The 27886-nt window shown below is 45.5% G+C and overlaps 1 protein-coding gene across 3 annotated transcripts in view; it reads right to left on the reverse strand.

The window, feature by feature from the left end:
• The window catches only part of CTDSPL (CTD small phosphatase like), a 116364-nt gene that overhangs the window by 42588 nt on the left and 45890 nt on the right, over window positions 1-27886 (reverse strand). The window contains exon 1 of one of the 3 annotated variants that reach the window (XM_036030513.1): window positions 17285-17318. The exons of the other annotated variants lie outside the window; for them this stretch is intronic. Coding sequence (XP_035886406.1) covers window positions 17285-17303 — 19 coding nt within the window. The 5' untranslated portion in view covers window positions 17304-17318. Of the gene's footprint in view, window positions 1-17284; window positions 17319-27886 lie in introns of those variants that run through there. 3 annotated transcript variants of the gene reach the window in all.

Consider the following 27886-nt stretch of genomic DNA (forward strand, 5'->3'; position numbering starts at 1 on the left):
AGCCCTATGAGATGAAGCCAGACACAGTGGTTGTCCCACTGTACCCTGAATGTACCCAGGCCACCAGACTCTTTGTGACTCAAGCCTCCTAGGACAGCCCCTCTTATGGGAATGCCCTTCCTCATGTTAGCACTTCCCCAGACCTTTGTGCTCAAGGTCACACAACTCCTAAGTAGCAGGGCTGGATATACACCAGGTCTGTGCAAGCCTACAATCTGAGTTCTTAACTATCTCTATACAGAGTCTGTTTGTCACAGCGAGAGCCAAAGTAAGTTAATGGAACAAAGGATTTAAACAGATAATGTACTTCGGAGGAAGGGAAGGTTAAAATTTAACAGTAATCCAACAAATGGATGTTTAAACAATGACACCAGTGTTGCACCTAGTAAATGAACAGAAATGATAAAAATAAAAACATAGAGCCGATGGTGGTAAGGTTCTGATGGCACAGGCCCATTCATTCACACGTTGCTGGTAGCTCTGCAAACTGGAACAACGCATTTGAAAAGCAGACCAGTGACGTGTCAAAGACCGAACGATCTGAATGTCTGAGAGAGCAGACACAGTTAATTCAATCAGCACATAGCAACTGGGGAGAATACTGTGCTGCCCTGAGAAATGACCATTATGAAGACACATGCGGCAGTGTTTGTGGGCATTCTCAGGGGAAGCGTCTCAGACACTGTGCGTGTCCTGTGTCTGTAACTCTGAAATGTGCTTCTGGACAAGCTCTGAAAGGTAGGCTCCAGGGACACAGGCATGGGACCTATCTTGTTTATGTCCACATCCCTGAGGCCTAGAAATGTGCCTATCATAATAGATGTTTATTGAATGAATGAATGTAGCCCTGGCTGGTGTGGCTCAGTGGATCGAGTGCCGGCCTGCGAACCAAAGGGTTGCTAGTTCAAATCCCCGTCCAGGGCACATGCTTGGGTTTCAGGCCAGGTCCCCAGTAGGGGGCGCACGAGAGACAACCACACATGGATGTTTCTCTCCCTCTCTTTCTCCCTCCCTTCCCCTCTCTAAAAATAAATAAATGAAATCTTAAAAAACAAAAGTGAATGCATGAAAGGAAACACAGAACAATGAAAATGAAAGATATTTTAAGACAAATTACTGCGATTCTTCGAGCAAGAGCTCAGCTCCAGCAGCACTCCTTTCCCAGGGAGGCCTCTGGCCCACAGCAAGCTTCCCTCCTCTCTGCATCCCCATGTGGCCGACCCCCTCTGCAGCACCTACATTACAGCTCCATGCCATCTGTAGCGAAGATGGCAACCCCTGCTTCCTATCAAATAATTAGTGCAGGCTTTCAGGAGGAGAGATTATGTAAAATTCACTAATACGTTAAGTAAGCATGGAAATCTCTGGATTACAAGGCGAGGTTGATTATTATTATTTTTTTTACCCTTTTCTATCATTTTCTCAATATATTGAAAAAAGCTGAGTAAATATTAAAAATGTTTCTACTTAATAAAATATATGGCAACATTTTTATAAATCACCAGATATCTTTCGACAACCTAATTTTTTAAAATTCAAAATGTAAGTTTATTTATTATTTTTTAAATCATATTTTGTTGATTATGCTATTATAGTTGTCCTGATTTTGTTCTTTCTGCTCCCCCCCCCCCCCGGCAGCCCCCCACCCCTCAGGCAATCCTCGAACTATTGTTCGTATCCATGGGTCATTCATACAAGCTCTTTGGTTACTCCATTTCCTACACTGTACTTTGTATCCCCATGGCTATTCTGTGACTACCTATTTGCACTTCTTAATCCCCTCATCTCTTCACCCATTCTTCCCCACCCCCTCCCATCTGGCAACCATCAAAACGCTCTCTGTATCCATGATTCTGTCCCTGTTCTTCTTGTTTGCTTAGTTTGTTTCTTTGGATTCAATTGTTGATAGATATGTATTTATTGCCACTTTATTGTTCATAGTTTTATTCATCTTCTTTTTCCTAAAAAAGTCCCTTTAACATTTCATATAATAATGGTTTGGTGATGATGAACTCCTTTAGCTTCTTCTCATTTAGGTAGCTATTTAGATCCCCTTTGATTCTAAATGATAGCTTTGCTGGGTAGGGCAATCTTGGCTGTAGGTCCCTGCTTTTCATGACTTTGAATATTTCTTGCTAATCCTCTCTAGCCTGCAAAGTTTCTTTTCAGAAATCAGCTGACAGTTTTATGGGAATTCCCTTATGGGTAACTAACCTCTTTTCTCCTGCTGCTTATAAGATTCTCTCTTTATTGTTTACCTTTGGCATTTTAATTATGATGCATCTTGGGGTGGGCCTCTTTGCAGTCCCATCATAATCGGGACTCTCTGTGCTTCCTGGACTTGCATGCCTATTTCCTTCACCAAATTAGGGAAGTTTTCTTTCATTATGTTTTTAGATAGATTTCCAAGTTCTTGCTCTTTCTTTCCTCCTTCTGGCACCCCTGTGATGTGAATGTTGGACCTCTTGAAGTTGTCCCAGAGGCTGCTTACACTATCCTCATTTTTTGGATTATTTTCTCTTCTTGTTGTTCTGAGTGGTTGTTTTTTTTCTTCCTTATTTTCAGAATCATTGGTTTGATGCTTGGCTTTATCCATTTGACTGTGGTTTCCTGGTAAATTGTTCTTTATTTCAATGAGCATATCCTTTGTTTCTGACTGGATCTTTTTTATGTTGCTGAGGTCCTCGCTAAGTTCCCTGAGCATCCTTATAAACAGTGTTTTGAACTTTGCATCTAATAGATTGCTTATCTCCACTTCGCTTAGTTCTTTTTCTGGAATATTGATCAGTTCTTTCATTTGGGCCCTGTTTCTTTGTCTCCTCATTTTGCTGGACTCCCTGTGTTTGTTTCTATGTATGAGGTAAAGTTGCTTTGAATCTGTGTCTTGGTAGTGTAGCCTCATGTAGTAGGTATCCCGTAGGGGTCCAGTGGCACAGCCTCCTCTATCACCCAAGCTGGGTACTCATGGTGTGCCCTTCGTGTGGGTGGTGTGAGTACACTCTCCTCTTGTAGTTGAGCCTTGGTTGCTGTTGGCAGATCAATGGGAGGGCTTTACCCAGGTCAGTCAGCTATAGGGACTGGCTGTGACCACTGGCCACCAACCTCCACCCTCTGTGGGGGATCAGCTGTGCAGGAGCAGGGTGGTAGTGCTCTGACATGGTCTGTAGCTGTCCACTGGGTGTGCTGGCTCTGGGGTTTCCTGGGTGGTGCAGGCCAAGGTCAGTCCCCACCTGTGTTTTGCCCTGGGCCACCTTGCCTGAGATATAAAGCAATCTGAGGTGGTTGTTACTCATGCTGGGCTTGGAGATTCCCAGGTGAAGCCAAGCTGTGAATCTAGGCCAACTGCTGTTAGTGCCAGGCATGGGACTCACTGAGGCCAGCTGTTGCTTATTTGAGAGAATTTAGGAAGTTGAGTAGCATGTGCTGAGACTGGCCATTCCTATGGAAAAGCAGCTTGGGTGGGTCTATAAGTTAGGTGAGTTTGGGTCTCTGGGGGTCTCCAAGGTGGGTCAAACAGTGTTAGCCAGGTTGATGAAGTCTCAGATATGGCACCAGCTTGCTGGCTCTGTGGGGGGAGGGTTTAGAAAAGGGACAATGGCCTCTGCTCTCATTGAAGCCAGACACATCAGTTTCTCCCAGTTTGCCACTGGTGCCTTTCAAGCTGCCACCCCAGTGCTGGAGCCCAGAGAGAGTGAGCCTCAGTAGGTGAATCTGTGTGTGGGTTCTTTAAGAGGAACTGCTTGGGACTCCAGAAGTTTCTTCCACTGACTCAATCCCCACTGGTTTTTGTAGCCAGAAGTTGTGGGGGCTTATCTGCTGGCACTGGAACCCTGGGCTAGAGAGCCCGGTGTGGGGCTGGGACTCCTCGCTCCTGAGATATCCCTCCTGAATTTTTATCTACCACACACGGGTGTGGGACCATCCTGTTCCGTGTCTGCGTCCCTCCTGCCAGCCTGGATGGGTGTGGTTTCTTTAATTCCATAGTTGTGAGACTTCTATTCACCTGGATTTCTGACAGTTCTGAGTGATGGTTGTTCTATATTTTAGTTATAATTTTGATGTGGTTGTATGAAGAGGCAAGCCATGTCTGCCTGTGCCATCTTGACTGGAGTCTACAACCTAATTGTGATTGTTTGTATTGTATTTCACAGTATGGATGAACATTGTGCCATATTTAAACTAACTTTGGACATTTATGTTGTTTCCTTTAGAAACATGTTTTATAACAATGACTGCAATTCATTTATAACAGCAACGCTGAGAATAATCTAGTTGTCCATCAATATGGGGCAAAATATAGTATATCTCTGGGTGGAATAGTACACAGCCATTAACAAGAAGGCTGCGGCTCCATCTGTACAGATGATAGCAACACTTATCATAAATAAGGTGTGCCAGGTGCCGTTTTATGCACATGATATACATAAACCCATTTAATCCTTTCAGTAATCTTATGAGGTAAGGATTGTTATTATATTCATTTTATAACTGAGGAAATTAAGGTGCAGAGAAGTTAAGAAACTTGCCTAATAAGTAGTAGAGTTTGTTCAAACCCAAGTAGCGTGCTCTTGACCTCTGCACTGTGTTGCCTACAATGATGGAGCTCCTTCTCAGACATGTTAAGTGAGGAAAGCACACGCAAATGGTACATACAGCATACCGCTATCAACCTCCAACCACCAACTTCAACAAGTCAACAAAATAATAAGCACGAGGGTGTGTATGTTCTTATATGTGTAAAGAGTATCTCTGGAAAGATTTATAAATAACGGGTTGCTTCTTCACAGGAGAGAAACGGAGGACAGAACTGGGTGGGAGGGGAAATTAGTTTTCACTCTATTCACTTTTGTATTCTTTGAATTTTGTATTATGTATTAAAATAGTAACTCTGTATCATGTATTATACATTATAATAAGTAAAGAGTAAAAACGTCAAAAATAATACTGCAGTGAGCATAGTGTCCATAATTTTATGTGCATGTCTAATGATTCCCTTAGAAGAAAATCTGAGAAAAGTAATTGCTGAGACCAAAGTCTTTCAAAAAAATGTCAAGCCTCTTGATACTTATGGACTATCTGTCATTCAGAGAGGCTGGGCTGATGTGCACTCCCACCCATGGGGTGTTTCACCATGGCTGTGCCAACACTGGGACTTTAAACAGTCTTTGACAATCTGAAAACAGCCTTTGACAATCTGAAAGGTAAAAGTGGCAACTCCTTGTTGCTTTCATTTGCATTTCTTTGACTGCCACTCAAGTTCCACAGTCTCTGGTGTGCTTTCTGCCCATTTCTGTTGCTTCTTTTGAGAATGTGCTTATACATTTTTTTTGCCTATGTTTCTATTTTGTCTTTTGATTTTTAAGGGTTCCTTTGTCATATATTAGAAACAAAATCCTTGCACTGTTCTGTATGTTAGAAATTGTCTCAGTTTGTTTTGAGTATTTACTTTTGTTTATAACGGTTCTGGATAAACAGAAATTTTAAGTTTTTAGGAAGTCAAATATAATAATCTTTTCTTAATAATTCTTCCCACCCTAATATGATATACTTTATTTTTTCATATTTTTCTTGTAGGTCTTTTTCAGTTTAAAGTAAGTATCTCTTAAAGTAAATATTTTATCTGTTTGGAGTTTATTCTGCTACATAGTAGGATATATGAATCTATTATTTCCCCCCAAAAGAGTAAACCAATATCTTAATAATATTTATTGAACAATCCATCCTCATATCCTAATTTGGGCATTCCACTCCCCTCCACTCCACTCTTCTGCTTATGCCAGTAGCACACAGCTTTGCTACTACAGATTTATTGTTTTATATTTAATAGACCAGTTCCCCTTTGCTATTTTTTTCAAAAAATTTTTGGATAGTCTAACCTTTTATGCTTCCAAGTGAATGTCAGAATCACTTTATCAAGTTTTCAAAAAATACCATTGGGATTTAGTTACATTAGGCTCATAAAATATACATAGACTCATTATAGCTAATTCCATTAAAGTAATTAAAGGAAGGTTAAAATGAAAAAGTAAAAAAAAACACCATTTGTTGTACCTTATTACTAAAAACTGCCAAGATTAAAAGTGGCCTTGGTTATCAGGTTAGAATAGACTGTCATAACTATAAGATGTTTTATGTAAGTCCCATGGAAACCTCAAATAAAATACCTACAGCAGATACATCAGAAAATGAGCAGAATAAAATTATGCAACCACAAATATCAACAAACCACAAAGGAAGACAGCTAGAATGGAAAAGAGGGGCAAACCTGTGATAAGACAGGCAGAAAACAATTCAAATGCAATAGTAAGTTTCTCTCCATCCATAATCACTATAAATTTAAATAGATTAAAATCACCAATCAGAAGACATAAGGAGCCTGAATGGATACAAAATAAGATTCAATTATAGGCTGTCTGCAAGACAGCATCTAAATTTAAATGTAAACCTTAAATTTAAGACGCATAGGCTGAAAGTGAAAGGATAGGAAAAAGATACCCCATGCGAATGTGAGCCAAGGAAGGAGAGCAGCAGTACTTACATTAGAGAAAACAAACTTTATGTCAAAAGCTGTCACAACAGGCAGAGAAAAATGTTACCTAATGGAAAAGGGTCAATGCACCAGGAAGACATAACAATGATAAATATATACATATACACCCAACATCAGAGCACACAAATATATGGAGCAAACATGGACAGCGGGGAAGGGAGAAAGAACAACCCAGTAATGAGTAATGGGATATTTCAATAACCCACTTTCGTTTGTGAGCAGAACATCATAGAGGACAAAGAAATAGAGGACCGGAGCAAGACTGCAGCACAAATGGATCGAACAGACACGCAGAGAACATTCCAGCCAACAGCAGCAGAACACGTATTCTTTTCAAGCTCACACTAAACATTCTCTAGGATAGATCATATATTAGGCCACAAAACAAATCAACAAATTCACGATGATTGAAATCAGACCCAGTATCTTTTCTGACCACGATGGGATGAACTTAGAGATAAATAGCAGAAGGAAAACTGGAAAATTCACAAATGTTTGGAAATTAAATAACACACTCTTAAATAACCAATGGGTCAAAAAAGAAATCACAAGAAAAATTATAAAATCTCTTGAGACAAATGAAAATGAAAACAATACACAAAAACTAATAGGATGTAGCAAAAACAGAGGGAAGTTTATAGTGGTAAAAATATGTTGACATTAAAAAAGAAGAAAGATATCAAATTAACACCCTAATTTTATACCTCAAGGAATTAGAAAAGGAAGAGCAAACTAAGCCCAAAGTTAGTAGAAGGAAGGAGATGACAAAGATTAGAGCAGAAATAAAACAGAGAATAGAAAATAAATCAATGAAATTGAATTGCTTCTTTGAAAAGGTCAACAGAATCGGCAAATCTTGACTAGATTAACAAAAAAGAGAGAAGATGCAAATAAAGTCAAACATTAGAGAGGAAACATTGCAAGTGATGTCACAGAAATACAAAGGATCAGAAGGGACAGCTGTGCCACTGGGGAGCCTAGAAGAAGTGGAGAAATCCCTAGAAACATCCAGTGCACCCAGCCTGAGTCAGGAAGAAATAGAGAATCTGAAGAGTCCCAGAACAAATAAGGAGACTAATGAGTAATCCAGTATCACCCAACAAAGAAAAGCCCAAGGCCAGGTAGCTTCACGAGAGAATTCTACCAAGCATTCAAAGAGGAATTCATGTCAGTCCTTCTCAAACACTTCCAAAACATTAAAGGGGAAGGAACACTTCAAACTGATTTTACGAGGCCAGTATTATCCTGATACCAAAGCCAGACAAAGACACTGCAAGAAGAGAAATACTCAGGGCAATATCCCTGAGGACAGTAGATGTAAAAATCCTCAACGAAATACTTGCAAGATCAATTTAACAGCACAGAAAAAGGATCATACACCACCACCAAGTGGGATTTATCCCTGGAATGCAAGGATGGCTGATCATACAAATCAGTGAATGTGATACATCACAGCCATAGAGTGAAAGATAAAGATAACAGGATCAATGGATGCAGAAAAAGCATGACAAAATTGAACACCCTCTCATGATAAAAACACTAAAAAAACTAGGAATAAAGGAAAATTACCTCAATATAAGAAAAGCCACATATGAAAAGCCCATAGTTAACATCATACTCAAAGTGAAAAATTGAAAGTTTTTCCTCTAAGAATAGGAACAAAGCAAGGATACCCATTCTCACCACTTCTACTCAACATAGTTCTGGAAGCCCTAGCTAGAGCAAGTAGGCAAGAAAAAGAGATAAAAGGCATCCAAATTGGCATAGAATATGTAAAATTATCTCTACTGGCAGATGACATGATCTTATCTTTTTTCCAATTACAGTTGCTATACAATATTATATTAATTTCAAGTGTACAATTTAGTAATCAGACACTTACATAACTTACAAAGTACATGATCTTATTGGTTGAAAAACCCTAAAGATGCCACAAAAAAATTATTAAAACGAATAAACAAATTCAGCAAAATTGTTGGCTACAAAGTCAAAGTATAAAAATCAATCACATTTTCCTGGCTGGAGTAGGTCAGTGGATTGAGCGCGGGCTTTGAACCAAAGCATCACAGGTTCGATTCCCAGTCAGGGCACATGCCTGGGTTGCATGCCATGACCCCCAGCAACCGCACATTGATGTTTCTCTCTCTCTCTCTTTCTCCCTCACTTCCCTCTCTAAAAATAAATAAATAAAAATCTTCAAAAAAAATGTCCACACAACCCAAAGCCATCTAAAGTCAATGTAATCCTTATCAGAATTCCAGTGGCTTTTGTTTTTTTGAGAAATAGAAAAAAACAACCCTACTATTCACATGGAACAAGAGACCCCTAACAGCTAAAACAATCTTGATAAAAAAGAACAGATGTAGGCCTCATACTTTCTGACTTCAAAGCTTATTACAAAGCTCCAAACAGTATGGTATTGGCATAAAGACAGATGATAGACCAATGGAACAAGATAGCCCAGAAATAAACCCACACATCCACAGCCAAATGATCTTGAACCAGAGAGCCCAGACGGCACAGTGAAGAAAGTATAGCCTCTTCAATAAATGGTGTTTCTGAAAACTGGATATTCACATGCAAAATAATACAACTGGACCCTTACTGTACCCCATACACAAAAATCAACAAAACGTGTTAAAGACTTAAACTGAACTGAAAACGGCGTAGCAAGGAGACAGCTACACTCCCACGTTCACTGAACCATTACTGAAAATGACCAAGATATGGAAACAGCCTAAGAGCCCATCAGTGGATGAATGTGGATAAAGAAAATGTGGCCTCTATATAGTAGAACATTATTCAGCCTTAAAAAAGAAAAAATACTGTCACGTGCTACGCATGGTTGACACTGGAGCACATTATAGTGATGAACTCAGCCAGGCACCAAAGGACCAGTCCTGTTCCATTCTGCTTCTGTGGGGCACCTAAAGCAGGAAGCAGACAGCACAATGACGGCTGCCAGGGGCTGCGGAGTAGGGGGACGAGGATTTGTTGTTCCGTGGTGCAGCGTTTCAGTCGCTCGGGATGAAAAAGTTCTAGAGATCTGATGCACAACAGCGTTCATATAGTTAACAACACTTGACTGTTCACTTAGAAATTCATTGAAAGGGTGGATTTCATGTTAAATGTTTGTGTGTTTTTTTGGGCACATTAAAAAAAAAGGTGGCTTTGGCGGAAGCCACAATGACTTGCTGACCGAATGCCTTCCGTACTGTGCTGGTGGTTCACGTGCTTGACCTTCTACAAGCCTCACCTCACGCAGGGATCATCACCCCCATGCATGTCAGCGGTCAAAAGTGGAGCAGTGAGACTTTGCCCAAGGATGCACGGCTGCTAAGCGGTGCAACTGGAATTTGTCCTCAGGCTGTTAAGACAGCAAAGCCTGTACTTTCCTGTCCACTCACGCACCGCAGGAGATCTCCCTCCCTCCCTCTGGCTGGTCAGTGACCCAAGTGTAGGGGCTTGTTCCCCCTGGCTCACCACCACCACCATGGCCAAACGTTGGGCACTGTAGGTATTCCTCAGATAATGAATGCATTTGCTTCTCATTCTTGTTGACAAGAGCCAAAATTGCACTAAAAATGCTTATGGTTGGGTCAAGCTTCTTTCAATGTATTTAATGAAAATTACTCGTTAAAGCAGCACGTCAGCTCACTCAGATTATTCCACTTCTGTGTTGGTTCTGCAATTAAAATGTCACCCTACGAGCATTCCGCTCTCTATCCGGCCATACCAAGTACTGGTTCAAAACTGAAAAAAGGACTAATCACCCGCCAAATAATGCCTCCGAGTCCTCAGTTATCCTCCCCAAAGAGCTGACAGTTCGCTAGGCCAGAAACGAAACAAAAAGCTCCCGTCTGTCAGTCAGTAAATCTTTAATTCCTGTGTCAGCTTCACCACTGATCAGCTGTGATGATATGTGCATCATCGATCCTGAGTCTCTGTGGTCTACGAGGCAAGGCCTGGAGGCCTGGACTCCCTGTGCTTCTGCCAAGAGGGTTCCCTTGATCAGAGGGCCCTCCCACACCTACCTGTCAGGCCAGGGTCCCTGTCAGCGGTGAAGGGCTGGGTCAGGGAGGGCCTGCAGGTCACTGGAAGAACTTGGTTTTTCCTCTGATTGAGCTAGGAAAGTCCTTGGAACAGCGCCATAACTGTGGCAGGCTTATGACGAATTAAAGAAAGCTACTTAGGGCCCAAGTCAGGTGCTGCGGAGCCACCTCACCTGAGGTGCACTCCTGGCTTTGGAGAACTATCACCTCCGCAAGGAAGGAACTGCACAGGTGATGCATGTCCTCCACCTTTCCTCCCCCTCTGTTACCCACCCTCCCCTGGCCCCGGCACATACCTCCCCCAGCATACCTTCTGTAGGGCTCCCACCTTTACCTGCCTGTCAGCACCTGCTCTGTTCCCAGGACCACATACATACTTTGCAGGGCCCAGTGCAAAAAGCAAATGCAGGGCCCCTTGTTCAAAAAGTAAGAATTTCAAGAAAGAACTAGCAGAGCATCAGACCAAGTGTGGGGGGGGGGGCGGGATAGGGGGATAGGGAAGGGGGCCTCTGCTGGGTGTTCCCACTCATTCCTACTCTACCCAAGAAGGCAGATGCAGGCAGGAGGGGGGATGCAGGCCCCGCCCCCTCCAACCAGCCTTGGGCAGAAGTGTAGGGTAACAGCAGCCCTTGACACACTCTACAAAGAACCAATGCTGGGAGGGCAGCTTCCAGGAGGGGAAGGCTGACACTAAAGGAGAGGGCTAAACAGGAGTGGTTCCTGAGTGTGCCCTCGGCACTGGGCACTGAGGAAAAGAGACACCGATGGATGATGCAGGTCAGTCAAGGCTTCCCTCGGGCAGGGCAGTCTCCTGGGGAAGTGGGACTGCAGCTGAGCTGGAAGGATAGACAGGCGGCATATGGAGGGACACTTATATGGGAAAATGGAAAGTTGCAGAGGCAAGCAAGCAGCCAGTGTGTTTGAGGGGCAATGAGGAGGCCAATGTGGCCGGTGGGTGGCAGAGGATGTCCCACCAAGTAAGACCAGAGTGTGGGGGTGGGGGGTAGGCTTTAGCCTGAAGGCAGTGTGTGGGGGGGTATCAGGGGATGCTTTGAGGAGTGACAGGGCCAGGATGAGAGCTGAGCTCTTGGAAGGCTTGTCTGGCAGTGTATGAAGGACAGAAGGCAGGCTCAGATCCTCATCTAAGCAGGGGTCAGGCTGGTGAGGGCAGGGGGGCGGGAGCCCACCAGATTAGCTGGAATAGAACCTTCCTACCCTCGGCGGTGGGTCCGCACAGATGGACAGACCTGAGAGGAGGTTTAGACGCACATTTGCAAGCAAGCGGCGACAAACAAGGGAACGGCACATCCCCGAGACAAAGTTCTCTGGCAGGATGCCTCAAGCCACGTGCATCCCGCAGAACTCCTAATTTTAGAAACCAGACTGGAACTTGTCTCCCCAAAATAAACCCAGCCCCAAATATTTCCTTTTATCATGATTTTGCAGTTGTGGAGGCAGGAAGATCAACACGAGCCACAGGACGCTGTGCGTGCTGCCCACCAGGACAACCCCCCAGGCTGCCCACTGGTGTCCCTTGCTGGAGAAGCTGGCGGGGACCACAGAAGGGAGTCTCCTGGCAGAAGTAAATGCTGCTGCTGGTGCAGGGTCGGTCAGCACTGGTTTTCAGCCTCTCAGACATCAACTCTGGACTCAGATCCCTTCCAAATTCCCTTTTCACATGGAGAAACAAGCCTTCCAATGGGGGGGACAGCAACCGCAAGGGACAAAAGAGCACACGGCGGACCTAGAGATGTTTACTTCCATCCTGTAAACAGGACTCACAGTGCTCCTCCTCCCTCTAGGCCGGATAATACAAACAGCGCCGGCATGAACGATAATGAACTCTGAATTCTTACCTCGGGAATTTTCAGACAGGGAAAATCGCACCTTGGACTAGTGTGAACGCTATACCTGGTGAAAGGCCTCTTGTTTTATTCCCCAGGTTTCAAACATAGAAACTCTTCCCTGCTTTGTTTTAACAAGAGAGGGTAAAATATAAGCATTTACGCTTATTGCCACATTCTGATCAGAACAGGCATCAGCTCTAATGCATATGGACAAGTGTTTTCAGATTAAGTCTGAAAATTTCACTAAATGATATGTTTGCACTGTGTCCCTCCTACTATTGTAGTTTTCTGAGAGCCTAAATGAGTGATTTAATACTGTTTGGATTTTGTATTGGTTTGTGTATTGTTTCCTTAAAAAAAAAACAAGTAGAGAAAAGCAAGGAAAACCTAGGAGGCTTGTTTGTATTAACTAGCCAACAGTTTAATAATTCAGATGGAAATATGCACATTAAAATGTCCCTGTCAACGGCCTATCATTTCTAACTGTATAATTTGAATTCCCGTAACAGCATGGCTATATAAGAAGTATTTTGGGTTATTGGTTCCTTTACAAGGAATTTTCTAGGGTATAAAACCTTTAAATGGAAAAATATTAACAAAGAAACCTCTCTAGGTGAAAATGCATAAACCACGTATTTCAAAATAAAGGCCACACTTTGGGGACTGAACACGGAAGGAGAGGCACCACGTGATCCTTCCTACACGGAGCTCCACTCTGCCAAGATCGGGTATTTTAAGAACACACTCGAGCAACCAGCTGGGATGGCGGTCCTTTGGAAGTCTTCACAGCATTTTCAGGGTTTCCCAAAGGAAGACCCCAGGGCTCCTTTCTCCAACTGACTTCTTCACTGTCACTTTAAGAACACCAGGCATGCGGACACCGACTTCAGCTTTTCCTCCTGTATCCCCCACGATCCATCAGCTATGAGGCCCTGGCTCTTCTCCCCATCTGCTCCGCCGTCATCCCGGCCCACGCCGCCGCCCCGCCCTCCCTGGAAACCGAGCAACAGTCTGCTGCCAGTTCTTTCCCCACCCACTCTCTCAGACTGATCTTTTCTCAAGCGCAGGTGTGGCGGGGCCCCTGTCCTGCCTGTAGCCCCCGGTGGCCCTACCTGACTCGGACTGGGTTGTTGTAACGTTGCATAAGATCAAGTAACACAGGGAAGGAAAGATGCTTGCTTGGTGGACTCACCCTTCTCCATCCCCGGTGGAAGCATTGTCATGGCCTGTCAAATACCCACGCTGGCACAGTCCCGCGGACCCGTGGGCCCTGCGCCTGGGCTGGGCGGCAGCCTGGAAGGCGGCCCTGACACCGGACACGCACTTCAGTGCTTCAGGGCAGGAGGCAGCAAGGCCCTGGCAGGTGAGCAGACTGTGTTCACAAGCCTCGCCTGCGAGTCACTTGTCTGGGACCTGGAATGTCATTTCCCATAAATACCACGTGATGAAGAGTGACAGGGTGCCCGCACTGGTCCATAAGGCCCAATTTAACCCATCACTCAACAGACCCACATTTGCAAGGAAAAAGAGCAGCAATCTATGTAGTAAAGATTCTCCTGAGCGGAGGAGGGAGAATCTCCCAATGGGGGTGTGTGTGTGGAGCGATTGGTGCTTCCGGCCTATTCCTGTCCTGAGATCCACTTTCGCCTTGGGAATCCAACTGGCCACCACTGGCCCTGCTCCCAGTTCCTCGGGGCACTGCTCCCAGACCACTCAGGCTTACTCTGGGGCCAGACCTTGGCCTTGATGCTCTCAGTCCTGCAAGCCTTCAGTCTGGGGACGGCACTCGAGAACCAAACTCCAAGCTACCTAGAAGGGCCACTAGATGTGGGTCGACTTGAGGCCCCTCCCCTCGGGTACTCCACGGGGCTGTCCTCCCGCTCCTGCCCCGAGGAGACATCCACAGGCATGTGAGTGCTCTCCTACCCAAGACCTGGGGAAAGGCCCTCAAGCACATTTGAACTTGGCAGAGACAAGCCCAAGAGAAGAGGGCACAGAGAAGCAGGGTGTCCCAGCCTGACCAGGAGTTGTAAGGACCACGCTCTGACCGTGGGTGCATCCCCTTCCCCCAGAGTTGAGGCTTCGTAACAGTTCTGCATCAGCATGCAGGTTGCACACACTGTGTGTGTGTGGGGGGGGTGGTGGTGGTTGTGTTAGGGGCTGGGATTGCTTTCTTACACCATTCACATGCCAGGTGCTGACTAGGCATCCCTACCTGCAATCCAGCCTCTAAACTTGGGGGTACCGACTTTGACCTAGGCCAAACATGTCTGGGAGATAGCACCAAGGGGGCCCTGCTGTGACAGTCACCAAGCCCGGCTAGGGGTGCCACCCCTCCCATGGGAGCAGGGGGAAGAATCCCAGACAGCATCCAGTCTGCAGCATCCTTTTCCTCAGGCAGGTCCTTTAGCCAGTCAAAAGTTCGGCTCTGCCCCCTGGGGGGAAAAGGCCCTGGGCCGGCCCCCTCCAGGAGCTGTTGTGAGAGAGAAAATACTCTCTCACAGGAAAGTACTTGGACGGCTGCACGGGCGGAGGAGGACCGTCCCGCTCTCTTCCCTCCTCCTGTCTTGAGGGCTCCGATTCAAACCCACTCGGGGTAGGGAGGGCGCTGCGTGGGCTGGAGCCAGGCCCACAGGGCTGAGGAAGTGCGGACGGCAGTGGGGCTCCCAGGAGGTTGGGGGGCAGGGACAAGGCTGGAACTGGGCCGAATTATTAGCTCCTCTTAAACCTCGGTGAGCTAATCAGACCAAAACATTTGCCTTATTCCAAACAGCAAGTGAAATGCACCACATGAAAACCCTAATTACCAAGAGCACAGCGGGACCTGGGTTAAAGTGGATCAGCGATCTAAAACCAAACGCTGATCTTCCCTCGCGGCTCCTGCAACCCAGGGGGAGCCCGATGCTGGTGGAGAAGCCACTATTTTGAGGAAGGGGAGCCCTGGCCCTCTTCCCATGCCGTCCCTTCCTCGGCTGCAGGCTCCCGTCCGCTGGCTCACATTCCAGCTCTGGAGATTGCAGCCTCCCACACATTCCTCTGGTTTGGGATTAGAAAATACTGGTTGTCATTAAATAAACCCCCTAGGAAACCGTCCCCAGTACCTACCCCTGTTTCCTGTCCAGGTTTCCACCTCACACTTCACTTTTAAAATAAAGACGGAGGTGGGAACACAGTCGGAGCATCGGTCCTTCTGGCATGTCACGCTAATTATCAACTTGAGGCAAAATTCCGATCCCGTTTCCCCAGAGAAGGGGCAAGCTTTACATTCTATCGCGGGGACACTGTTCTGAATGAGGGGTTCTATCTTGGAGCAACCTCCCGAAAACAACAAAAATCCTCTGCTTGCCGAGACCCCTAAATGTACCTCCCCAAGTTCAGGAGTCCAAGTTCAGGAGTCCATGGCGAGGTGCCTTCCATAGAAAAGTCTCATTTTCAAACTTAGAAATATAATGGGTATCCGTTTTAAAAAAGTGACTCATACATGGACACCTACTATGAAACAGGAAAAGCTGAGGCGATGCTGGGTGTGGGGGGTGGTGGGGTGGGGAGGGTAGGTGGGTTGGGGGTAGGGGATGGGGGGGTTGGGGGGAGGGGCAGGGGATGGGGGAGTTGGGGGGAGGGGCGGGGGAGGGTGGAGCCCAGGAAGAGCTGTCTGTAATCTCCTCAGCCCAAGGCTAGAAAGCTACTGATATCACACAGAATCTACTTTTTTATATTTTGCATAATCTTTGTAACAATAAATATTCCAACTGGCACCAATCCTGTTAAATAAAAGGTGTTGCTGCCGCCCCCACAATGTCCCCTAGTCGTCTCCTCTCATTCAGTACAGGGCCTGTTTCCCCGACGAGAGTGGGGGCTCCTCGGGTGGGGAGGGCAGGGGATGGTGTTTTCTTCACCGTCTGACGGGGCCAGCTGCAGAGGGCCCAGATTGCGTGGGTTTGTCATGTTTGCTGGGTGAGTGATCCCCCTTGTTTCCAAGCTTCTGGTGCTGCTCTTGATTTAAGACCCTATCTATGTGATGCAGAAAGACAGAACAAACAAATAAACAAATGAACAAACCCTACCACAGTTAAAGAATGCAATTTCTTAGTGCCACCGTAAAGCAATGTCAATTCTGGCCTATCCAGCCTGTGTTCGTATTAAATCAAGAGGACCCGTGATGGGAGAGCTATGCAGAGAACTGACTGCTAAGAAAACAGAATGTGCCTGGAAGGACAGGATGGGATTACAGTCCTCTGGAAATGCGAGCCCAGATGACACCTCCAGGCTGGAGGACTTCAAGAAACACATTAAATGCAAGGAGGTTTGGGAAATGTTCCACACGTGTTCCTGAAGGTAGTGAGCCGGTCTGGGGGCACAGGCATGAAGCTACGAAAAGACCAAGCACACGGCACGGGGGGCCTCAGGGACCCCAGCTTGCCGGAGCAGACACAGGGACTTCCAAAGGTGGCAACAACCTTGGCTGGCTTGGTGAGGAAAGCAATGGGGGCAGGCTGAGTAGGCATGCAAGGAGCTCTAACAAATCAGACTTTGAGGGATGTTCTTGAGGATTCCTGAGTCCCTTCATAAAGGCAGAGAGAAACGAAGTGACCTGCGTGGTGTCAGGATTGGTTAGAGACAGACAGAGACGGTCACTGAGCTCTCCAGGCCCTGCGGTCTGTTCTCTTGTTCAATGGAGCAAGTGTGCACGCCACCGAGTACACGACAAGGCTTCTGTGCCCTCCGGAGCCCACATGCTTCCGGCCTCCCCCCACCCCCCCGCCCCTGCCTGTTTCTGCTCCCCGTGTCGCCCCACTCAGTGCTTCCCCCAGGCCTGCCTCTAGCTTCTTCCTTACGTTTAAGGTCCAGTTCCATGAAGCTTTCTGAAATTCTTCCCTAAACACTCCAAACCACGCTTCTCTTCCCAAATACCTACTAAGCCTTTGGGCACTCGGCTCAGCCAGCTCTTCTCTCAGATTTCTGCTGTTCAACACAATGGCACTGAATTTTATGCTTGGCTCCTTCATGTCTTACTCAATACCGTACCCCTCCTGCCCGGACACTCAAATTAAGGTTGAACAAATGAAAAGATAAAGGTTGCATCACTTAACAAGTGTTTCTCTGGCTGAGCACAAGAACGGCCTGACAGTTCCTTTATACTCCTTTGGAAGTTCTCAGTAACAATTTGATGGCTGAGTAACACGGTGTTCTGAAGAGAAACATTTACTAGGAAAACTGTCTCTAGCACACCGTGGTCTGGCATCTGCTGAAAGTCTACATTTCTAACTAGATGACATCAACCTAATAAGGTCTAAATTTATTCATCTATATTGGGATATAATTTAGGACAATTTATCAGCGGATAATTTTCTAAATAATTACAGTGAGAATGTGTAATGCTTTAGGGCAAAGGATGTGCCATAAATATTAAACAGGATATACAAATGCTTTCTTACTTTTCATTTGTATGTAAACCAGAGTGGAAAATTCACATTAAATGAGTAAATTATTCATACTCTGCTGATTTCTACCTTAAAAGCTACCATAGTTTAAGTGCGAGCATGCATCTTCCCTGCCACGGCCAGCTCCCACGGAAAGGGATGGATCGTTGTTTGGCCCCTCTCGCCATTGTCCTTCTGGGTACTGCGCCCTTGCCCTCACCCAGGCCCAGGACCCCGGTGCTCACTAGGCATCTGCTGACCAAATGAATGCGCGCACTGCCCAGTCAGGAAAACATCCTGTCCTCTTCACCTACAAAGCAATGGGCATCAACTTGGGGTCACCGGGAGGAAGTTGGACAAGAACGATGACATCTCAGTGGGATAGAAAGAAGCAGGCTCCGTAGGTGCACCCAAGCTCTGCCCTCGACTTGTGGCACCCACAATGTGATGCCTCCCCTTGGGCCTCCGTTTCTCTAATTCTGGTCTCCTCCAGCACCGCCTGCCCTCCTGGTCTCCCGTCGGGGTCCTCTTGTGCTGAAGAGTGCGGGCGGTCTCCGGGACGGCACCTTGCGCACTATAAAGCACTGTACTCATTTCCCAGGGCCGCCGCATCGAAGTGCCACAAGCGGGCTGGCTTAAAACAACAGAAAGTCCTCGTCTCACAGTTCTGAAGGCCACACGTCTGAAACCAAGGTGTCGGCAGGGCCAAGGGCCCTCTGAAACCTGTGGGGAGAATCTTCCGCCTTTTCACTGTCTGGTGTGCACTGGCCATCCTTGGCTTTGGGGGCTTGCAGCCGCATCACTCCAGTCTCTGTCTCTGTCATCCCATGGCCACCTTTTCTGTCTGCCTCTCTGTGTCTTTCCTCCTCTTCTTATACGGCCAGAAGTCACACTGGATTGAGGGCTCACTCTTCTCCAGGAAGACTCTATCTTAACTATAGCAGAACCTCGATTCTCCAACTTAATTCATTCTGGAAGCCTGTTCCGGAAGCGATTTGTTCAAAAACCGAATCATACTCATACTTGAGCATTCTCTCCTTTGTTTGTCACCTGAGAAACACGTGACAGATCATACCAGTACCAGTATGAAAGGGTTGTTGGGTCAGGAACCAAAGTGATGTTCAACAACCAAATTGTCAGCAATGGGAGACGTCTAAGGTTTGACCGTAATTGCATCTGCAATGACCCTATTTCCAAATAACGCCCCATTCTGAGGTTCCGAGGGTTAGGACTTCAACTTATCTTTTTGCAGTAAATAATTTAATCCCTAACAAGCGCCACATGAATACAAGCACCACACTTAAAAACCAGTGAAATAATGATAGACTTGTCATTTGGACTGCCCCTTCAGCTGAGAACAGTGAGAAAAGCGGAAAAGCATTTGAGAGAGGTGAGCCTGGCACTGGGCGACAGTTCCAGGGATGCCTGCCACTTCTGGAAGAGCTGGCTAAGGGCAGAAAGTCTGAGAAGCGCTCTGGACAGCTTGTGGAGCTCGGGAGACTGAAGTGGGAGCCTCATTCCTAAAGTAAGGGTAAAGGTGAACCACAAGCAGACTGGTTCTCGCAGGTGCCCCTGCCCTCTCAATCCCTGGAACTGGATTACAGTGTAAACAATTGGCCCGTGCTCCCTGGCCTGCTGGAAGTAAATATATGTCCTCTCCAAAGGAAGGTAACAGCATCCAAGGCCTCAAGTTGTTTCTGCAAGTTTTCATCTGTGACGTCTTACACTCAATCAAAAACCACCAGGTGGATGAGGATATAAGATGATACAAATGGGCCTTGGCTGGTGTAGCTCAGTGGATTGAGCACTGGCCTGTGAACCAAAGGGTCACCAGTTCGATTACCAGCCAGGGCACATGCCTGGGTTGTGGGCCAGGTTCCCAGTAGTGGGGCACATGAGAGGCAACCACACATTGATGTTTCTCTCCCTCTCCTTCTCCTTCCTTTCTTCTCTCTCAAAGAATAAATATATAAAATCTTTAAAAAAAGACAATATGAATGGATTGCAAGTAAAACAACAGGCAATAGGAACAGACTCACAAGTTCCGACACAGAACTGAAAAAAAAAACCAAAAAAACAAAACAACAATGCTTAATATGTTCAAAAGTAAAGAAGAACGAAAAGTTTCTTATAATACTCCAAACAACACAAAACAAAAAGAACACGTAGAAATGCTGAAACTTTAAAACAACTAAAATTAAGAATTCAATAGGTGGGTTTAACAACAGCTTAAATACAGCTTGAAGAGAAAATTAGTCAACTAAATGATAGGCCTAAAGGAAGTATCTAGTCTGAAAATCAGAGAGACAAAAGGAGAGAAAATAAAGATGAGAGGGTAAGAGACATCGGGGATGCAAAAAAGCAAAGAGAAAAAAAAGGACTAGCAGATACGCAACTAGAGTCACAGCAGAGGACGGAGAGAATTGGGCAGAAGAAAGAACCACCAAGAATTTTTCAAAGCTAAAGAAAGACATCAAGCACAGACCCAAGATCTTAAATGGACGAAGTCCACACAAGATAAATAAAAAGAAAGTGGTACCTAGGCACACAGTGAACTGCTGTGCACCAAAGACACAGTGAACATCTTAGAAGCACCCAGAGGGAAAAAAGACAGATGATCATTATCAAATGGGTAACAGTAACATTGACAGTTAATTCCTCAACGAAAATACTAGAAGCCAGAAGACACTGGAATATTGTCAAAGCGCTGGAAGAAAACATCCAAATGTTTAAAAAACAACAGGCACTACTTTTAAACAAACCCTTAAGGCAGAAACAGCATCAGTCTTACACAAATTCTTTCGGAGGACGAACAGCATGGTACTTCCCAACTCATTTTATGGGACTAACTGACCCATGGCAAAGGGACTACCGAGCAGTAAAATTATAGGCAATCCTTGTCATGAGCATAGATGTAAGACTCTTTACAAAATATTCAGAAAATGAATCTAACAATACATAAAGATGATAATATAATACATCTCAAGCAAATGGGTTTAATGCAGGAATGCAATTCATCACATATACAGAATAAAGGCGAAAACACAAACAGATTCAGAAAAATAATTCGATGCAATTCAACCTCTTTTTATGATAAAAACGCCTTGCAAAACTAGGACTAGAGAGGGACTTCCTGAATTAGATAAATGGTGTTTATAAATACCTATTGCATTCATCATACTAGATGATGAAACGTGGATAGCTTCCTGCCGAGATCAAGGACAAGACAAGGATGCCTGACTCACCATTTTCCTTAAACATCATCACGGAACGAAAAGAGGTATAAGAAAGGAGGAAAATCTCATTCACAGATATTTTGACTGTGTGCGCACAGAAAATCCAAAAGAATCTTCAGAGAAATTTCCAGACTCCACAATTAGTTGGGAAATATAAGGTCAATCTGGAAGTATTTCTTGGATTTCTAAACACCAAGAATAAACATTTAGAAAAAGGAAAAAAAATTAAGTTATCATTTACACGAATATCTAAAAATAAAATGTCTAAAAATAAACTGAAAGATGCAAAACCCATATGCAGAAAGGCCTCAGATTTTATTTGAAGAACGTTTACAAGCCCATAGAAAATGGAGCGATATGCCATATTCATGGTTTTGAGGATTTAATACTCAAAAAGATGTCAGGTCATCCCAGAGTGGCTTATACATTCCATGCACTCTCAGTGAAAACCATGGCAGTTTTCGTTCGTTTGTTCATTCTGTGGAGACTGGAAATGGAGAAGCTGACTCTAAGCACTGCGTGGGAATGCAAAGGGCCAATAATAGACTCGCTCCACTGGATACTGAAACTTACACGGCAGCAGCGATTAAGAAAGTGTAAGTTCCGCAAAGGGAGAGAGAAATCGGTTACATCGGTCTGTTAGAACAGAAAGCCTGGAAAGTCTTGGGCACACCTGCGTTCACACAGAGACACCGACGCTGTTAGGGTTCTGGAGCCTGACTCTGTGTGTAATTCTGGGCAAGGAAGGCTCTTCCCCTATCTGGACTTCAGTTTCTTCATCTACAACATCTGTGATCTGGACTAGGTCACAAAATTCTGTTCCGCAACAAAAACAAACAGGTTAATAAGCATTTCCAGTTTGCAGGGTCTTCCCAATCTTCCGGGAAACCATTTCCACTCTGCTGTCCAGGAAAAGGGAGAAGCAGGGATTTATGCCGTGCCCTGCCACCTGCGGATGTTAGCCCAAAATATTCCAGGGCAGTCTGAGTACGAAGAGTGTAAACTGCTGAGCTTGGCAATGTTTGCTCATTTAGGAGGCAATCAAGGCAGCGATGAATCAGGTAGACCTTGGTTTTTAAATATTGTTTGTCACTTTACATGTCTATCAAGTTTCTAATCAAACTCTTTATGCTCTCTGAGCCTCACTTATCTGTGAAAGGCCAGTTATTGTGAAGATTAAATTGACTAAGGCTTGTAATGCACTTAGGACAATGTCTAATTCATAGCAGGCATTTAAACGGTGAAAGCCATTATGGAAAATACAGTGGGGCTGGGTGTTGGGGCTATTTCCTAATGATGAAGACAGATGAACGGAAATAAGAAACTAGACTTGTGAGGGTTCATCGCACAGTGCCTCATGTGTGGTTACTGTTTAATAAATATTTGTGGAAGGGAGAAGTTACTAATTTACCAGGCTCTCTCACCAATCCTGTAGTTAATGTCCCCCTGTTTATAGTGTTAGGCTTGCTTTGAAATAATTGGATTCCTAATACATTTCTGCCTTCCATTAAAGACTGGGTTCACTCCCAAGGCCCCAAACTGCGCCCCCCCACCCCCGACAAACACACCCACCCACCCTCCCATCCACATACTTCTGGCTACAGCTAACATCTTTTCCCTTCTTCCCATCCTGAACATACAGGGGGGGCCCTCTGCCCTGTAAACTTGTGCTTTACTGAGGGTCCGTCTTACCCAGAGATTCCTCACACAAACCAGCCTATAAAGGAAGTATTTCAAAATCAACAAAAAGCTGAGTACTACAAAGCCCTATCTTAGAGCTTAATACTTTAGCCCTGCAAACATCTGCCAGGAAGGGAGGAGTGGCCAGGGCTGACGGCAGGAAGGAGCTGGCCTTCCCTGCTGGGACAGTCATATGACTTTCGGACCCTACCAAGTGGGAGTGTGCTAAATGCCCCCAACCCCTAAGACACTACAAACGAAGGTGCGTGTCAAGTCACAGGTGAATGTGTTATACTGTCATTAACGGAAGAGGTTCTCCCAGTGACAGTTTTTTACTGGCAAGCATATGAGAATCCTGCTCTTCCCTTTCACTGTTGGTGGGGGGAGGGGTTCCCTTCCCTCATGCCCCCCTGCAAGGGTTCCCTTACACCTGCCCCCCTGGTGTTTGGACAGCTTCCTGACTCTTGCTGCTACCCCTCCTCCTGCCCTTCCCAGTTAAGAGAATCTGAACCTGTTTTGAAAATCAAATAACATGTTTTTTTAAAAAAAAACAAAACATTTCTCCAATGTAACTTTGTCCCTGTTATTTGTCAAATGTTCTTCTTGTTGGGTGTCCCGTGGAACTAGAAGCAGCTAATCTGCACCCCAGGTGAAGGTGGCACTGTTCTGCCGTCCCTCCGCCTTCTCTGTTGCAGCCACACAGCTCTGCCTGCTCCCCCCCCCACCCCAGGGCCTGCCCTCTCGGGTCCTGCTGGCCCTCTTCTGAATTCACTCCCAGTTCTCACCCAGTAACAAAAGGGAAGTCATCACCCTGCAGCCCAGACTCAGCTTATACGGCAAAGTGCTATCAACAACTGTGATCCCCTCGACTTGTGCAACCCAAAGAGGACGACGCTCTGACTTGGCATTCAGTCACCTCGGCAAAGCACACTGTGGAAAAGTGAACGCAGCAGCTGCCGTAATCACATCTAGGACTCGCCCCTTGCTTTGATTTCCTGAATCCAGCAACAAGCCAAGGCAGTCTCCTGTGATAAACAGGTCTGAAAGAGGCCAGGACATTAAGTGACCTAAATTACCTATATGCTCAATGGAAGCTCCACATCTGTCCAGCACCCTTGGAAGATATGGGACAACACCGCCATCTGACAAAGCCCTGTGTACATAACACAGGGCAGACTGGGCCTGTGCACACAGGGCCGGAGCCTTGACCTTGGAACCACTGGGGCGTGAGCAGAGCTGGAGCCCACTGCTCACCTCCCCCAGGTCATCAGGGCCCACATTCACATGCGGTGAGCTCACGCCTCTCGCCCTGCGGAACGGAGTCATTCAGCCTCGGTGTGTTTCCCCGGGACAAAGGGACGTCTATTTCAGCAGCCAGCAAACTTTTTTCAGGGAATATAGCCCTGAATTTTAAACATCAAAGCCAATGGGAAAAAATTATATTTTACAACAAATTTTTTAGGAATATATTTACTATATTATTGATGTACAGTCTTCATAAATACCATGCACTTATAAGGGGCTGAGCTCTTTCACCAAATTACCTTTAAATTGAATTTCCAAATCTCTAAAATGCAGTCCAGCCTCTGAGTACCACAGATTCAAATGGGGTTTTGCAAATAAAATCTTAAGACCTCATGCTATCCTGTGGTTACTACGTAGCCTAGATTTCTGTTGATGCTTTACTCGCCCGAGCTCATTTAATCCGTACAACAATCCTAATAGGTACGTACTATTATTCTCTCATTTTACGGATGAGGAAACTGAAGCGTAGACAGGTTAAGTCGCTGGCCCAGAATCACACAGCTAATAAGCGGAGCTGCAATTAGAATCCCGGCAGTCTGGCACCAGTGCTTGTCTTAACCATTCTCCCCAGAATGTGGAGAGAATGGGAATGTGGGAGGCATTCACTTTGTGGGAAACAAAAGTTTAATGTTTAATCAGCCTATGTTTAAAATCCATTAGCGTCAGTGCATGGGCACCACGATCCTGAATTCCAAGTAATGGCGACTCGCTGTCTCTTGCTTCATTCCCTCGCCACTGCTGGGAGCTGGCGTCAGGGCCCTGCTCAAGGTCACACGGCCCGTGACCGTGACCTGCGAGGGCCTGGTGGAAAGGGCCAGCCTTTCTCGCCGCAGGAGGGATTGCAGAACTGAGGTTACCCATCCAGGACTATTTCTTTCCCTCCCGCTGCTGGCTGAAAGAACAACACCGCACCAGGAAAAACAGGAAGCCGGTTACCAGATACGCCAGAACAACACCTCCGCTGTTCTGAGCCACTGGCAAGGAGCACAGCCACCGCCGTGTCCCCGGGCCTCCTGCCTGGGAGGAGACAGCCAACCCCAGGGTAGTGTCGGGCAAGCCACAGGAGCCGTTCCTTCTCACCAGCCACTCGGCCACCCCGGGCAGCCTATTGGACTCTAAAATGCGGAGGGCAAGGAGCGGGTAAAGGGTCCATGTTTACTGGGCACCCACCATGCCACTGTTTGTTCACGATCCCAGGCCCATACCTGGAAGGTGGGTGACGATTTCCACAGCCTAAGTGCAAACAGTGAGGCTCACAGAGCTGGACTGATTTGCTCAGCCAAGGCACCACAGGCGGGGATGGGAACCTGCCTTTGTCTACTTCCAAAGTCCTCGACGGGATGCATTTTTTTCATCACGCTGTGCTGCAAAATTTCTTTCTCAAGTGTAACACACAGGGTATCTTGATTTTTATCTAGCCACCAAAGTAAACAAAAACACCCAATGAATCAGTATCCGTTCCTTTAAAGAAAAACACTTGGTGTAATGAAAAAAATTTAAAGGACAAACAAAATAGTTGCAGAATTTTGAGCAAGATTAAATATCAATATCGGGTAAAGGCTGCATACAAATTGAAAAGCAAAGTCCAAGACCACCCCCAACAGTAATATACACAGATAGACTAATCTCTGACAAACTTGAAAAAATGTCAACCTCATTATTAATCAAAGAAATGCAAAAATAAAATCAACGCAACTCAGCTATTAAATTGGCCATTAGGAACTAAGAACACAGTGTTGGTACAAGAGCATAACTACTTCTGGAAGTGTAAATTGCTACTATTCTTTTGGAAAGCAATTTAGTGATTTGTACCAAGAGTCTTAGAAGCTTCACCCAGTAATTCCATTTCCTGAGTCTATCCCAAGGGATTTATTTAAAACACGAAGACATTATAGGCAGCACAGACCTTTCTTTTCTACATTACTTATAAGTGGGAGATAAGTGGAAGGCAGCCTAAATGTCATTCTAATAAGTGTTGGTATATTTGGTCAAAAAAATATTACTCAGCCATTAAAGATGATGGTGACAGAGTCTGTGTATCACCTTGGAAAATCCTGTTCAATGCAACATTAAGGAAAGAATAACTGGGGTAAGGATGTCACCATGTAATTGATGCAGAATGTGATTATGTAGACAGGTGATATCACTTTTGCAAAAAAAAGAAAAAAACCTACCCATGACAGGAAATGAAGAGAAAAGACACCGAGAAAAGACAAGAGGGTGTATTGTTCAAACTATTTTATGCACACTCTTCTGACAGGTTTACGTGCATGTGCCATCTCTCCACTTTCCAGCAGGCACCTTGTTTTTCTAACAAAGGAGAACCCCATTTGGAATACTCTTTCCTGTTGTGATGGACGCTGGCCCACCTGGCGGGCACGGGCAGGTGGTGAGTTTCCAGAGGTGAGCCCGAGGGGCGGCTCCCAGCATCCCTCCTTTCATGTGGTTTCTAGGAAGCTTTGGTGTAGTGTTTGTGTTCTGACCCTACAAAGGTTACTTTTGTTCATTAACCACTGGTCGTTTAGGGGCTACACAGAGGACTGGGGGAAGATGATAGCAAACCTAAGGTAAAGCTCTTTGAGGTTTCTTTGAAAACCTGAAAGGGAAAGACAACCTGAGGACTTTGCTTTGCACCTCCGGGCGGAAGGTCGCATTTACCATAAGCAATAGTTGCTGGCACTCACTCAACACCGTCTGGACAAAAGCCCCGGACTACACTTTATTTCCCTTTTTATCCCTATGGGCTGCTCCCACTCCCCGCAGGCAAACTTTCTAATGTGTTAGAGGCGTACCTTTGTTTGCGAGGATGATCACAAAATGTGCAATGGGCTTTTTCTATTTTTAACTTATGGAAATATCAGTTTGGGCATATCATTCTTATTCTTCCCGCTAAACACTATCTATGTTCTTGAGATTCACTGCTGAGTTCCTAACTTCTCTGTAATAAATATGACGAGGTATGTGTCCAGCATTTAATGCTGCGGACTCCCCTGGTCTGTCATCCCCCCCTTCCTTTTCTCCTCCCTCAACTCTCCCACTTGCCTTGCAGATGACCTACACTCGGAGTGCATGCATGTGGCGTGACAAAACATCAACAGTGCTGAGTGAGTATGATTAAAGTTCTTAAAAATCCCTTTATTTTGCCCTGGCTGGTGTAGCTCAGTGGACTGAGCTCAGGCTGTGAACCAAAGGGTCACCAGTTCAATTCCCAGTCAGGGCACATGCCTGGGTTGCAGGCCAGGTGGGTCAATCCCCAGTGTGGGCCATGTGAGAGGCAACCACACATTGATGTTTCTCTCCCTCTCTTTCTCCCTCCCTTCCCCTCTCTCTAAATAAATAAATAACATCTTTTGAAAAACCCCTTTATTTCTTAAAAGAGAGAGTTGTATTTGAGATATGTAGCTTTCAAGAATGTATTTTTCTTGTATGTCAAGAAGTCCATGATAACTTTAGTTAAAAATGTTGAAACAAAAAAAATTCTAGTCTTACTTCCCTCATCTCCCCTTAGGCCTCTTTCAGAGCTGCTGCTTTCAGAAGAGCCGTACGTGACCACCTACGGCCTCAAGGTCAGGATCCGAATTCCAGAGATGTCAGAAGGCTGTCACGGCTGTTTGATGGCATGATTCTGTAGTCTGGTATCTCTGAGGTCACGCTTTGATCCTGAAATTGACACTCTGGGAATCACGTATGTCTCAGCAGGCACGCACAGCAGGGAAGAGAGAAAGCAGGTTTTTGGCTGGGACAGGAGCCGGAGTAACGTCCCCACTAGGCTCTGTGCCCTGCCTGTGACCCCTGC

This window comes from Phyllostomus discolor, chromosome 7 (genome assembly GCF_004126475.2).
Source record: "Phyllostomus discolor isolate MPI-MPIP mPhyDis1 chromosome 7, mPhyDis1.pri.v3, whole genome shotgun sequence".
NCBI classification, from domain to species: domain Eukaryota; kingdom Metazoa; phylum Chordata; class Mammalia; order Chiroptera; family Phyllostomidae; genus Phyllostomus; species Phyllostomus discolor.